This window comes from Gavialis gangeticus, unplaced genomic scaffold, assembly GCF_001723915.1.
Source record: "Gavialis gangeticus isolate Ggan-Ray unplaced genomic scaffold, GavGan_comp1, whole genome shotgun sequence".
Lineage (NCBI taxonomy): Eukaryota > Metazoa > Chordata > Crocodylia > Gavialidae > Gavialis > Gavialis gangeticus.
Window position 1 is genome coordinate 14,598,010 of NW_017729011.1, and position 15,382 is coordinate 14,613,391.

The 15,382-nt window shown below is 45.3% G+C and overlaps 1 protein-coding gene across 14 annotated transcripts in view; it reads right to left on the reverse strand.

Moving 5' to 3' along the window:
* Positions 1-10,419, reverse strand: part of DNM1 (dynamin 1) — a 123,957-nt gene extending 113,538 nt beyond the window's left edge. For 8 of the 14 annotated variants that reach the window (XR_002096204.1, XR_002096206.1, XR_002096205.1 and 5 more), the window contains exon 1: positions 9,995-10,418. Coding sequence is in view for 10 of the 14 variants with exons in the window: in XM_019510575.1 (XP_019366120.1) it covers positions 9,995-10,155 (161 nt within the window). In the remaining 4 variants the exon portion in view is untranslated. Of the gene's footprint in view, positions 1-9,994 lie in introns of all 14 variants that reach the window. The other 6 variants (XR_002096203.1, XM_019510573.1, XM_019510576.1 and 3 more) reach the window with 2 other exon arrangements.
* Between the last annotated feature and the right edge of the window lie 4,963 nt (positions 10,420-15,382).

The window sequence follows — 15,382 nt, forward strand, 5'->3', positions numbered from 1 at the left end:
CACCCCCAGGCTTAGTTGGCTAACATTGTATCGCTTGTAACCTAGTCGCGTTCCCCTCCTCTCCCCCATCCCTCTATTGTTAATCCCTCGCTCAGGCGCTTTGTATTTCCATATCAGCTTTGTTATCTTTTTTCTGGATTCCCAATCCAAAACATCTACTAATAAAAGTCAATCTCTTCAGGGTCTCCTTAGGTAAGAGGAGGTCTTGATCAAGTAATGTCAAGTGCTACACAAGGAGCCAAAGCAAGCTTGACACCCCGGGATGGTGGGGCCCTCAGCATGTCACATAACCTCTCTGCTTCAGTTTTTGTATCTCCATAATGGGGATTAAGACAATTACTTCTTTATGTCATCACTCATTATCTAGGAATAAATATTTGGAAAACGCTTTGAAGGTTACAAGTGCTGTATAGTACAGTGGACAACTAAGCATTCTGGAGATCTTGACTACAGAGCATTTAAGTCAAACCCTTAACATGATTTTAAGGTCACTGTGTGGTTATTTTAACATGTGCCAAGAGGATGAGCAAATAAGTAATATGCCCGAGTGTTATCTCCAGCCATACTTCACCACCACTCCAGTATTTGTAGTTAATAAGCTATGAGTAAAAATACCAGTTGCAACTAACTAGAATCCATTTTAACATGCAAAATAAGGAATATACAAATTAGTGTATCAATACAGTGATGGCCACATTAGAAATGCCATAGACAAGATTAAAAAGGCTGAAGGAGAGAGACAGAGAGGTGTTTGGAGCCATCAGAAGCAGGGCCTCACACACACACACACACACACACTCTCTCTCTCTCTCTCTCCAGTGACTCTAAATGCAATGACATTCTGGGTTAGTCTGCCCTAGGGTCTAAAGTACAGCAGTTCACTTCCCTGTGCATAAAGCCACATAACCAACAAGCAAGGAGGGGCTTTTTATTTAGGTACAGTATTGAGGCCTGTACTTTCCTCACCACATCAGTCTAATGAGATCCATGGCAGAAGAAGATGCTCTTCCAACATGGTCTTGACTAATGCTTCTCTTTCACTATTATCAAATGTTTCGGCATCATCTGTCAGGTCATTTGGCTAAGCACTGGATATATAGAGAGAAAAACCAAAACAATCTCTTCCCTAAACAGCTTACAGTCTGTACACTTTTCTGCATTTCTCTGTGTGGCTCTGTATAAGAAAAGATTTAAAAAAATGCTAAAGCCAAACAGGAGTCGCAATTGATGTCACCTGGTAGTCTGCTTCTTGCTGTGTCATAACAGATACAGATCCATCAAATCCAGTTTCCAAACTCTGACAATGGCCAATGCTCGATACTCACTTGAGAATACACCTCATTGCATAGTACGGTCCTGGGGGTGGGGGAAATTTCTTCTGACACCAGCTGAATGTGAATTGCATGGATGGCTCCAGCCTCCTGGCAAGTCACTTCAGTAACTAAGAATGCAGCTCCTTCATGTGAAAGTGTTGTAAGATGCATGTCATTGCATTAGTCCTGCAGAGGTTGGATTTATCTATTTAATAATGGAAAAATATGTTTTCTTTTCACTGCCAACACTTCTTTAATACCATCTGTTTCATGTACTCAGAGTACTTCCATTAGTAGGTTAAGTCTCTGTATGGTATAACAGAGTATTGCATCGCACCTATGAAATAAATAGTGGTATTCTTCCCTTCTGCAGATCAGAAGGAAAGTGCAGAGAAATTAAAGTCACACAAGAAATCAACAGCAGAGCCAAGAATAGAAACAGGGCCTCCAGCTATCCAGGCCTGTACTCTCACCACGGTACCCCGCTTCCCATCTCCTTAATTAGAGGTGGCATCCCCCTCAGTCTGAGCTCTTCTGCAAATTGGGATGCGTAAATGCAGCTTGGAGATCTGAGGGGATGGTGTTGAACTATGAGGCTAAATCTTGTCCCGTCACAAAAACTACATTTCCCACCATGCCCCATAAACAAACTAGAGTTTGCTTCAGTCTTACAGATCTGGTTATAGATCTGCCCCCCCCTTCCCCCGTCAATGGTGCTGTGCCTTGCATCACTATGCTGCGAGTCTGAAAGCAAAGGAAAGGATTACATCCAGAGATATTTTAAAACATTTTGTTCAACCTGGGTCTCCTCATGGCAGAGGATTTATTGTGCATGCTGGCAAGTTATTTTTAATCTTGGGGGAGAGGCAACCCCAAAAGAAGCTCATTTTGCAGCAGGCATCAACCCAGTAATGTCACCTATACCCCATTTAGCCACTCCAGGTGGTTTTGCCACCTAAGCGCACTGATTGGAAAAGCCTAGCATTAGCTCATTTGGGTGGAGCACATGTGGGTTTGGCTCTTGTCTACAAATAAATTCCCTGCTTAATGCACTATAGCAAATTTTACCCCTGCAGCTAAAACTGCGAGAGCCAGATGTTCTTTGATTCATGAACTTGTGTGTGCTAAATTGGTGGTTTCTTCTGTTTGCTCTCCCCAGGGTTGATCTGGCAAGACACAGAGCATCCTCTACTCCAAAAAGCCCCCCTGACATCTATAGACAGGACTGAGCCTTCAGTCAGTGCAAGTGTGGGGGTGAGGATTAATTAGGATCCAGGTAAGAGAGGGGTTAAGGTTTTTAATCTTCTTTTACTATCTATCTGAGAACAGCTTTTTCAGAAGGGGCCATTGATTTGGCAGGTCTCATTTTTAAAGGCTAAACCTGATACACCCAGTGATCCCCCTGCACTCTGATGGAGCTCTGACTACTCCGTCCTTCTGAAAAACTGAGGTCTAAAGGTGTTACAGGGTGGGTCTTAAGATCAGCAGCACTTAAAATTAGCAGCCACTTAACACTTTCGCTTCTTATCACGGTCATTTATTCCTAATTATGCAAGACACAATGAATACTTAAATGCTTTTTCTTGTTTTGGGGTTTGTTTGTTTTTTTAAAGCAAATCTAATGTTTAGTGCAGAGGGCTGGTGCACAGCAGTTCTCACTTTTATCCTGGTCCAGGTTCGCATGCCAATTGCATAGGAACTCTGTGCCTTAGTTTACCTTCTAGACAGATGCATCAAAACATCTCTCACAGCAGAGTATTGAGAGACTGAATTAATGCTCGAAGGGCTATGAGATCCTCAGGTGAACTACAGAAGTGCAAGCCTGATGTTGTGTCCACACTAGGAAAAATAAAAAAAAAAAAATTGTCTTTTAACAACGTCAGCTCACATGCTGCATCTAACAAGTGGTAAAATCCCAGTAACAAGACACTTGTACTTTTCTTGTGTGTCAGCAGAGCAATCCAACCTCTAGGGTTTCTCTCAACAGGTTAACACTACAACTGTCTCCTTTTCACTGGATTTCTTCCTCCCCCCCGTGTGTTTGTGAACATGTGGTAAGAGCACACCTTTATTCCTAGTAAAGCTAAAGAAGGTGATGATTATTTCAAGCAATGATTATTTTACAGTGTGGGTAAATGCCAAAAGCATTTAGCTGAAAAAAAAAAAAAAAAATAATATATATAAGGAGCCTGCAGGTGAGAGACCTCTGGCAAACAGTGAGTTACTACAGGGAGCAGTGAGGATATCTGGTATACACACACACACACACACACACACACACACACACTCTCTCTCTCTCATTTGGGGCCTGATTCTGCATCTTCTTCACCTGGGGAGTCAACAAACCATGAGCAAGTATTGCTTCTTGAATATACAGGTTTTCAGAGATACTTTTCTTTTTTCTTTCTCCCCCTTATGCTTTGGCCCAAAGCTGTGTCCCCTAATGTTTTTCTTCCCAGTGGCTGATGCCAAGAGCCACGTACAGTTCTCTTGAGTTCTTTTTTCTTGCCGTCTTATGGCATGCCGTATAGATGGACTCTAGCGCTGCATTGTACTTTGCTGTTTTTTATTAACCTTACAAGAAGAATGTACATTTTTCACGAACCACCAGAGTCTTACTGGGACCCTTACAATTGTCCATATCTACAGCCACATTAAAGAAAAGTTATAACACAGATCATAGTATGTAAATTGATTTAATTGGCAGATATGAACACAGGACTGGGAACCAGGGGTTTGAATCTCAGGCTCCCACAGTATTTTATCCTCTGTGGTCCTAGACTAGCCATTTCACTTACCTAAACCGTAGCTTTCTAGCCATCAGACTGGAGTGGGATCATTCACTTACCTTGCAGATGTGCATGCATTACAAAATGGCTTAATATGTACGGTCAGAATCTTATAAACACTAAAGTCTCTTTACAGCACACTGGATACCTGAAGTTAAAGTTGGCCTGAATCATACTGACATCTGCACGTAGTTTAACTGAAAATCTGGCCTTCCCAGTCTGGTATAAGTGCTCAGCAGCTCTCACTACAGTGAGCAGACACAGGAAACTCTACCAAGTGAGAGTTTCCAAGCTTCCTAGCAGTTCTGGATATCTGAGCCATAGTGTTTGCCTACGAAGTGATACTGGAAGTCTCAGCACCTTACCATCTAAGCAGGAAAGCACCAGCAGTAACATTACAGCAGCAAGAGAAGTTTAGGTTAGATATTAGGAAAAACTCTCTTATGAGGAAGATAGTAAAGCACTAGAACAGGTTATCCAAAAAGGCTGTGGACTCTCCATCCTTGGAGGTTTTAAAGAGCCAGGTAGTTACCACCTTTGCTAGGATGATAATTGGGGATGGTCTTGTTTCAAGCAGAGCGTTTGGACTACATGACTTCCCAAGGTCCTGTCCTATCCACATTTTCTAGGATTACCCTGCAATATACAGGCAAGCCAGCAAATGCTCCTGAGAGAGCCTTTATTTTTTGCATAGTCTGTGCCAGGGGTGGGCAAAATGATAGATCTGGCCAGCCACTAGACTCCATTTCCCAGCAGTCCTGACTCCTGGTTCCTCCACAGAGACCAGCCAGGAGTGTGGGCGCATGACAGCGAGGGGCTTGTTACAGGGGCACGCGGGCAGCAGACTGCAGCTCTGCCCTGGCCCCGCTCCCTGTGGGGCTCCTGCTGGTCTCTACAGAGTCCCCAGGAGTGCAGGGGCCTGACCATGCGGGGCCAGGCAGGGGTGGAGGCCTGGTTCTGCAGCCCCGTACCATCACACCCCTATATTCCTGGGGTTTCCATGAAGACCAGCCAGAAGCTGGGGCTGCCAGGAAACGGAGTCTGCTGTGGGCCCAATGCAGCCCATGGGCCAGATTCCCCGCCCCCGGTCTCTGCTCATAAGTATTGCCTTTTCTGGGAGAGTGTCTGGGAAACACTTCATGTAACAAGCTGGTAGAGCCCTTCCTATTACATCGCCTCATTATGTTTCATGTCTTCACCTTTAAGGAGGTAGGCAAGGATTTATTTCTGTTTTACAGGTGGGGAAAATAAGGGACAGAGCTACTAAATTACTCCCCCAACCCCAAGTTCATTAAAGTATCAGGAGCCAGAGTAAAATCCAAGAGCTCGAGTCCTGGCCATGTGTAAAGTCTGTGTATCCAACAAAAGAAAGAGGTGCTTGTTGGATGTGCATGGGACATGGTGGCAGAGTAGGGAAGGTATTCTCACCGAGTCTCACTCTAGGTTCATGCCTGTATGGTTGACACATCTGTCAATGGGTATCCTATTTGGAGTACAGAGACAAAGGCAGTCAGGTCTCATGCTAGCCAAATGGCTCCCTGGTGTCCTGTTGGCTATGAATGCTGGTGTGCCTTTACCACACTAGCCCCATGGGCTGCCAGACTTGGGTGGACCCTTGCTGGCATGTGCTAGCTTGATCCATCAGTCATGGGTAAAAAAGCATCCAAAAATGAAGCAGCACTGGTCTTAGCAAGTGCTGGCAACCTGTATATACATACACAGGCCCTGAACTTCAGTTGCTAGCACGCTCTAAAGCCCATGCAGCTGTGCCTTCACTGCCAGCTCCATTAAAGTAGCTCAGAAACTCGTTCTCAAATCAAGTTAACATGTGCCCCACTTCGTGAACACAACCCAGCCATTTCATTGATGCTGGTGGGGTTTAAGGCCAACTGAAGTAGCAAAGTGATCTCAGGTGTAAAAAACAGGAGAGGGCAATGCCATGAGGTGTGTGCTACATTGAGGACATCAAGAGTAGCCAGTGTTCAAGAATGATCAAGGCTAAGCTTTCTTTAAGTCCAGAGGCCCAAGGTAAAACTGTCTGGGTATAGAGGTGTCAGCCACCCATCTTCCTTTAGTCTAGTCTCAGAGCTTACAGCCTTAGGAGATTTTACCACTGTCATCTGGTGTCTCAATTACCATGCTGAGTCCTCTGCATGAAAAGCACATGTAGCAGCCACACTGACATCTGCTATTGTAAATACAAGCTCTGTATTGTTGGGTAATCTCTTAACAATAGAATAAATGATAATGGAAGGGTAATTAGCAATGTCCAGTCAATCATTACAGTCAGGAGAAGAAACCCTTGTCTGATAACTAAATGGTAAATGAAATAACCTTTATTACCCTCAGAGCAATTCCTCTACTTTGGCAAATCCAGAAAACACTGAATCTTGGTGCCAGAAGGAGAAGCTGGATTGGGAGTCCGAGAGCCTGAAGTTTTTTCCCCCTATGGATCAGGTCTGATGTTGGTACAGCCAACCCTACTCTGCCATACTGGTGTGCCTTAGCCTTGATTTGTAGGAAACATCTCTGAAGATAAGACATGGCTGAGGTGTGCCTCAGATTTTGTGCTGAGGCAGCTCCCAACATGCGGGGTTTGACTTTTTATGGAGGTACCTATCCACTACGAAATAGGCCCAGATTCACCCTACTCATTTCATACTATGCACTAAACACACAGCTGCTAGGTGGTAAAAAGCCAATCTCACCTCTAGCCTCCCCTCAAGTAAAGCTGGTGAGAGGGGCCATAACCATGTGTAAAGCAGTGTGTGGACCCACTATACTGTCAAACCATTTCAGTTTGCCTGTGTGCACAGAAGAAAAAAAATTATACTTATGCTAAGGAACTGTATCTAAGGCAAGACACTGAGGAGGAAAAAAACCCTGGGCTCTTTGCCATGTTTTTTTTGTTTTGTTTTGGGGAGTTTTAAATCCAGCCAGGTAAAGACAAATTTTATTAGGAGACAGTCATGGACAAATATGGCTAGGGGCAGGCTGTTTCTATAGTGAGTACAGGGACTTCAGTTATGAGAGGTTTCATACCCATTACCAAGCCCCTAAGTCACCAAGCCACTGAATGGCATCAAGCAGGAGACAACAGCTCCCTTTGATACATTTTCTCTCCAATTATTCCCATGAATGGTTTGTTTTCATTTTGTCCCATCAGCTCCTGCTTGCAGACCCTTTTGTCATCTAATTATTCTAAAAGCCACGGCACCTTAATGTGCTACCATGGAGACAACTGATAGGACACAGCATGGTCACAAGTACTTCTAGGGTAGAGATCATCAGAAAATGTTGGAAAACAGAAATCAGTCCATTACCTTCCATCAGGCAACTACACTCCCCAGTTCTCAACTGAAAATAGTGGAGTTACACCAAGGATGACCATGTCCCCTTATGCTTGCAAAAAACCTGAAAGAAAGGTATTACATTCCCCGATACGCTGAGCATCCCTTAGAATAGCCCTTTCCTGGCTCAGTGGTCATGCATTATAAATTACGCCATTGCAGCAGTGCCTTCAGACAAGACTTGATAGATTTGACCGTCAGCTGTTAGGGGCCATGGAAGCAGACAACCCAATAGGTTAACTAGGGTTTTATTCAGCAGTGGTTCTGGTGATCTTATTCCCTTCTCAATTAGCTTTATCAGAGTATTAAGTTTTTGGGGGCAGGGATCCTTTATTGTGTTTTTACAGCCTTCTAACACAATGGATTCCAGGTCAATGACTGTGGCTCTAAGGTACGACAGGGATAAAATTAGTAGCAGTATTAGTGTAAGAGCTGACATTTTGGGGGGAGTCTTTTCCTTGCTGTGATGCCCACAGGCACACAAACAATCAGAATGGGATCATCCGTAGGTTCCAGATAGGTCCCTTATAATCACCGAGTGAGAATCCCAGGCTGTTCTTTTACATGTGCCTATAGGATATTTTGCATGAAACACTACTCTGATCCCCATGTTTTCATTTCCCCGGGAGCAGCAGTTATGCCTTCTCTTAAATCAGCCGTTCTGCCTACAAACAGTCTTACTTCTGAGGGCTGCCCGAGTCCAAGTCCCTATGATGGGGTCTGTTTAGGTACCAAAGATGGAGCTATTTCTACTCATTACAGGCTGTCTTGATGATACAAAAGCTTTACAAGTCTTTTGTCAACAGATATCACAGTGCAGAGGCTAGTGTGGGGAAGAGAGAGCAGTAAAAAGGGAAGAAATGGGAGACTGTCAAATTTGGGGCGGGGGGTGTGTGGGGTGAGGTCTAAAACACAGCACTATCATAGCAATCTTCTTAGGAAAGTCCCCGACAACCTGCATCATGGTCAGAGGAAGGTAGTTCCCAACAGGCAAGAATGATCACAGTAGCTACAATAGCTTAACCAGGCTACAGACAAGCTCAGGAAGATCTCCAGGTGTTGTGTCTGTCTTCTCTGGTCACCTGCTATTTGTTGAATTTGCTGATGATTTAATATGAATGTTACACGAAGGGAAAGCATCAATCTTCCCATCACAAAATGGTAGTCCCCAGAGCTTATAGGGGAACAAACAACCCAATCCTTTCTGCATCTTCTCCGTCAACTCCTGACATGGCATCCACCATGGAGGACAGAAACAGATACTGGGGTGGGGGTGGGGGAAGGTTAGGATCAAATTAAACTTAAGTGACACTGTTGTTTTGCCTCTTAACAACTACCTCCATCTTTAGGGGGCTGCATAGCTTTGGGGGCAAGTCTTGCATCCAGCCAGACAGAATCAGGAGCAGAGGATAAGCTGTGTTAGCCTAGCCTTCCTAGCACGCATTTCACCTTGTGGGATTCCTCAGGGTGAAACTTGTAACAAATAAGACATCTAGTCGTGAAGGATGTGCTCAGATGACAGCAGGGAAAGGTTATCTTGGTATCAAATGGGTTTTGCAGGCAGTTCTGTATTTGCATGCGCAGTATTCACTGATCAGCCCTTTCCAGAATCACCATAGATGATTCAACACCAATAACGATGCAGGAGCTGTACCATTTCTGGCACAGGTTTGAGGGTCCCCAAGGTGTGATAAAATAGGAGAACACACAGATTGTGGCTATTTTCTTCAGACATTTCTACCTCCTGAGATTACATAACGGAGGGAGCCTTTGTTTGTGCTTTGCTGCATCTCTATGAGGGTGTATTGAATGTACAGACCAATCTATGTTATTCCTTCTCTCCTTGAAGCAGTGCCCTCCCTCCCCTACTCGTCAGCCTCCCCCTCCATGTCCAGCAGCAATTGTCCTCTGACAAGTGTGAAGGGGGGTGGACATCCTTCTATCCCAGCTCCTTCTTCCCCTGAATCCTGCCTCCGTCTTTAGCTCCCAAAAACAAATAAGTGATTTAGGATTTAAACCATTAAATCTCCTGCGCTGTGGACAACACATTCAGCTCCATGCCTTCTCCACTCCCTCTCCACCTTCAGACAAATGGCTTCTTTTGTATATTAGTCACTCCAGAGAAGGATCTGTGGGAACCTCTTTCACCTCCCCCCTTCTCCAAACCCTAAGAGAGCCTACCCAGCAATATGAGGCCCAGCATTGATCCACTGCCACTCAGATCTAACCAGTTTAGAGCTTGACACTTATACACACACCCGTACACATTTATATGCTGCAGAGAGAGACCCCTAAGCTACTGAAGGTGACAGTGTCACCGCTCGTGGATTTCTGCATTATACTCTGCACTGCAATCCTAGCTGTAGAGTGTGTGCATGCAGCAGAGACTGGGCTCCTTCTGCACAAACCCCGAGTCAATGGGAGCAAGATCAGCTCTCCTCCCCCTGCCCACATATTGAGTAATGCCTTGCACAAGATGCAGACGCATCAGGATCCAGCACCAAAACAACCCCTAAAATCATACGTGTCTTTGCAATCTTACCTTCCCACAAAATTCTCCAGCACGGAGCTCTTGCCGGCGCTCTGCCCCCCGACCACAGCAATCTGGGGCAGGTCCAAGTTAGCATTCTGGCCGATGGCTGCAAAGGCATCCTGGAGCTTGTTCACCAGGGGGATGAGGTCTTCCATCCCGCGGTTCCCCATGCTTGCAGCTCTGCCTGGCTCTCACCTTCTAGGCTTGCAATGCAACCGCCTCCTTCTCCCCCGCTTGCTTTGCAAAGGATCTACTGGGGGGGATCGACCCCCGAGCCCGCATGGAGGGCTGTACCCACCCACCCTTCCGCGGCCAGTGGGGCTAGTTCGCCCTCCGCCTCCACCAACCTAGCCCAGGTCTCTGGATCTCTGCGGCCGCAGCGCTACTCCCAACTGCCAGCTCGAGCCCCGCTACTCGCCGCGCTCCTGCCTGGATTTAAAGCGCGGCGACCGAGAGCAGCCGCCAGGGGGCGTCGTGATGCCTCCGGTGTGCCCAGAGCTTCATGGGACTTGTAGTTTCTCTCTCCAGGGTCCGTGGGCGGCCAAAGCGGGTTATGCAGCAAGCGTAGAATAAGAGGGATGTGTCCAGTGTCTCAGCAAGCAAAATCCTCACCAGTGGAGTTAAAAGGCGAAATTCAAATCCAGCCCTACAAGCTGAGATGCGGCACATCTTCATGATCGCTGATCTCTTTCATGATCAGGGATACCTCGTAGTAGAGAAAGTAGGAATAAGTCTTGTCTCCTTTTGAACCTGGAGAAGCACGAAATGATCAGTGCCCTGACTGCATGCTGGAAGGGCACTGTGAAGCCATCCCTTCCAACATGTGAAGTACTGTCTCTGTAAATAATCAACACCTGAAATCACTGATCGGAAAGATTATGTTCTTGTATTTCTGATTGGCCTTCTGTTTTTGGATCTTTGTGTTTTGCATTTCATCTGACCGGGAAGTGATTCATTTCAGTTTCTTATTCAGCATGCTTGGGCCTTGTTGCCATTTCCCAAATATGCAGGGAAATATTTAATAGGATGTTTCCACCCATTCTTTTTTTTTCTAATTTCCACAACGAGAAAGTCTTCTATTTCAGGGTTTGTGAAAGGGTAACTTTACAAAAATAAAATTCAGGCCTATATTTACATTGGAATATCCCCAGGTGAAAACAGTAGTGTGTTTGGGGAAAAACAAAGGAAGCGGTGGCTCACGAAAATATATAGCATCTCAACTGCCATTGTAACTGAGGCTAAATGGTATTCCTGTTCCAGGCTCAGATTCAGCTGAAAGCATAGTACTTTGGCCCTTTGCTTGAGCTGCCATCTCATTTTCTAGGATTTCTGCTCTCAACTTTTTAAATAAGTCTCAGCTATTTTAATTGTACATAAAACCTCACAAATATCAGTCGACTGTGAGCTGTGCAGACACACCTGCACGAAACTGCAGAGCCTGGACCTATAGCTCCGAGAGGTGTGAACTGCCCCTTTTGTATCGGGGACATGTTAGCTCAGATGTCCAATGATGATTTACATCATCCACGCTGTTAACTTTCATTCCTCAAGCAAGAAAAGTAAGGGGGGGGAATCAAAGATCTGCATCTTGTGCTGTGGGTGATGCGTCATTTTCAGGCCACCGGCTGGTGGTGTTTAGGAGAAACCACTACTTATTCTTCCTTCCCAGCTATCAAGCCTAGTTAATCTCAAAGAGGGCCAAGCTTAATAACCCTAGTGGAGGTTAAGAGGTGCACAAAGCCATATGTTGCCAATTTGTCTCTCTGCTGTGAGCCGCCTCTCATTCTGCGGATTCATACAGGCTGAGTCTGAAATAACAATATTACCCTCTCCCCCTAGCAGACTCCTGCCCTTCTTGGAGATATCAGCAAAGTGTGGAACGGGCATCAAGAATGCCCTCCCTCCTGTCCAAACCTCTTTAAGGAGCAACATCTTTGCAGTCCCACTCTAGCAATCTTGGTAGGAAATTTACCATTTCCTAGAAGCTTGCTTTAATCTGCATTTCTAATATTCCTATACAATTGATTGTATTTGATTGCTATTGTCAACATTTGTACCAACAGGAGTGGCCTCAAATTGTGTTGATATTGGATCTTGCCCCCATCTGGCTGTTTCACATTCTAAACAGGTGTTTCACTCCGGATGAGCCTGTTCCGCAGAACTCATCACTTGGAATCCTCCTGTTCTCAGTGAGATCTAAAATTAAATGAATATACTTGTTTTTCTATTAGAAAAGGTTTGCAAAAGAGCAAACCTTTGTGCCAACAGCTGATTTCACACTGAAAAAAATGATTAATGTCCCAGGGGAAAGGAAAGGAATGTGGATGGATTGGAGGCAACACGGAATTTGCAGCAGGATCACTTCTGAGCTCTTAGGTAGTCTTGCCTTTATACTGCTATGGAGTTGAAAGCGGCGAGAATCAATGGACCCACAGCTCTGACGTGAGCTCTTTATGCCCTGCCTGGTTCAATCTAATCACAGTAGCCACGCTACCTCGTGCAAGAGAAGCCTCAAAGGAAGTGCTAGGGAAGCAAGCAGAAGAAATCAGATTTTCTTCCCAAGCCTCCAAGAAAGAAGAAAAAAGGGAGAAGAAAAAATCTGCAGAAATGGTGGCAAAGTGTCTTGAGATTTTCACTCTGAGCCTGTCAGTCACCATGAATGTTACTTTGCAAGCTGTACAAAGCACTTCACCTTTTACTGTTTTGCAGGTGCACTCAGGTAAAGGAGGATATGGCATATGTGCATGATATCAAAGCTCTAAATTGTCAGTAATATTGCCACAGCATCAGTCTGCCCAGTCAGTTCTGTGATGATTCCAGTCATACAAATCATGGCCTGCAAAGTCAGAGCCCCAAATTTAGGTATGAAGGAAACTGAGGTCTGATATCAAGTAGAACTGCAGGTGCTTATTACCTCTCAGAATAAGACCCTCAATTTTCTGCTCATGTAAAAGCTTGCGCACAGGAATGGTGTCTGCAAGGGGCAGTGTAGCAGGCTTTGTGACTGCACAGCATTGCCGTTCTAGATGACTTACACACCTGCTGTACCAGTAGTTAAATAAAAAGAACAAGTGATGATCCTTGGAGAAATGATCTTACAAATAAAAAAGGACATTTCCAAACAGGAATGGAAGATAAAAACCAAGATTATTTCTAGGCTACTAAGTGCTGCCTTGGAACAGATGAATGAAGGAAAAGAGGAGGAAAAGGGAGACCTTTTCTCTAATATGGTTTAAAGATCTAGGGCCATACTTTCAAATGAGTCCCTAAAACTGTACCTTCACATAAAGATGACCCTGCTTGCAGCTCCATCTACTGATGTGCTAACAGGCAGCGTGGGTGCACTAGTCAGAGTAGCAGAGACTTCTTATGCCTGAAGGGTGATTGTGCCCAAAAGCTTGCTAAGAACTTTTTCTTAAACGCATCCTTTAAAAAGTCATTCAGTAGAGCAAATGCCAGCAGGCTGCCCCTCTGCAGGAGAGATCCAGGTGTATTGACAATACACTCAGACCCCAGTGGAACAGTACACTGGATCCCATGTAAAGATTAGTCACTTTTATAATTGCCATTTGTGTGTCCTGCTCACTAAGAATCTCCTTTTCAGAGATCCTGAGCCCTATGGGTCCCAGCCTTCAGCCGGAGTTGTGAATGCTCAGAATTTCTCACAGTGAGACCACAGAGGAACCTCGCATGCTCTTCACAGATTTGTTCCCAGGATACTTCTACAATCCAACATAAGAATCTTGGGATGGGGATTGCCAAATGGTTATCAGCATAGGACAGTATCTTTATATCACTAGTGAATAACATAAACACGCAAGAGAGATGTTTTTGCTATGCATGCACATGCATGCACGGATTTAAAAAGTGTCTATTCTGAAATGAAATGTGTTTTATCAGATGTTCCCAGCTATTCAGGAGAAGAACTTCTGTCCCTAGAAACGATTGACATAAGAACAGTTATCTGGAACGGGCACATCCCCCAAGTTCTTGTTTCTGCCTGTGTTGCTTTGTCAGTCAGGAATATATAGTGAAATAACTGCTTCATTCCCCTTCCGTTCTGAAACAGGACACAGGTAGAACCCACCTCACGCTCCTCCCTTTTACACAAACCTTCAACAGTGGCAAATATAGTTGAAACCAGATTAAATTAAATTTATCCCTGGTGTAGCTCCACTGACATCAGGATTTAAGCAAGGTAATGAATACATTTAATTTTTGTAGCCCAGTAGGAAAGGGATTTTTGACACACGTGCATCTAGATGAATAAGTGACTATTTTAAGACCCGTAGGTGAGTTCCCTGTGCATTTCAAATGCAGAGAGGCAACGCAAAATAGTAACTAAGTCTATGTTACATCCATGGGGGACTGAAAACAGTAAACAGAAGTTACTTGGGGCTATCATGGGGAAGGCATCATCAAAATAGTATCTGAATTCATATCCTGTGGACATTATCCATCTATTGATGGTATTCAACAAGAAATATTGCAAACAAGTTTGTGTGTTAGCAGGCTGAAGAAGAGGCAGTAGCATCCAGATGCTTCCTGTACAAACAGTTTTGATAACAAAGTACTGTATATAACCAAGTAGTCAATGCCCCATTGGTTCCCAGCTGGCTGGTTATGGACTGGGTGGATCAGACAGGAAAACAGCAGAACCCAGCAAATATCTATATAGATAGATAAACAGATCTAGATGGATAGAAATGGATATATCTAGATATATTTAATTTGTATCCACAGCCACATTAGCAAAAACTAATGCTAAATCCAAGTGTCCAGAACCATAAGTGGCCCTACTACCGGCAAACATCCTCCACCCGTATCTGGGGCTTCAGATGCTTCCAAAACCTTTGGCAGGCATCCTACACACAGGCCCAAGCCTGGAGGCTTGGGGTTCGGATGCCCCCGAGTTTTGCTTGTCCTCAGCCTTACGGCCCTCAGAGCAAGCAGGGGAGGAGACTCCCACTTCCACAAACTGGGCTTAACGCCACTTCACCTCAGTGGGTCCTAATCCGCACCAGAAGAGCAGTCCTCCAGTGATGCACTTCAGGAAAACTGCCTTCTTGGACCCAGATATGTGGCATTTCCCTGCCAGGTGAAGAAGCCACAAGGCTCGTCCTGAGATCTAGCTCTCAAGAGTGGAGGCCCGGGGTCAGGTCAACTTAACAGTAGACACCCTGTTTTACAGAAGGCGTGAGGCTCTCTGAAGACAGCCGCCACAGGGACTGCACTCAAGCACCCCGGACCCACAGACATCCTCAGTAGGCAGCAAGTGGCTCCAGTGTCCAGGCAGAGCCACGCTGGGCTGGGCGGCGCGGAGACGCGGCTCCCCGGGCAGGGGCCGCTAGAGCCCGCGGGGGGGTGGGCTCAGCCCCAGGGGCGGGCAGGCGGGCG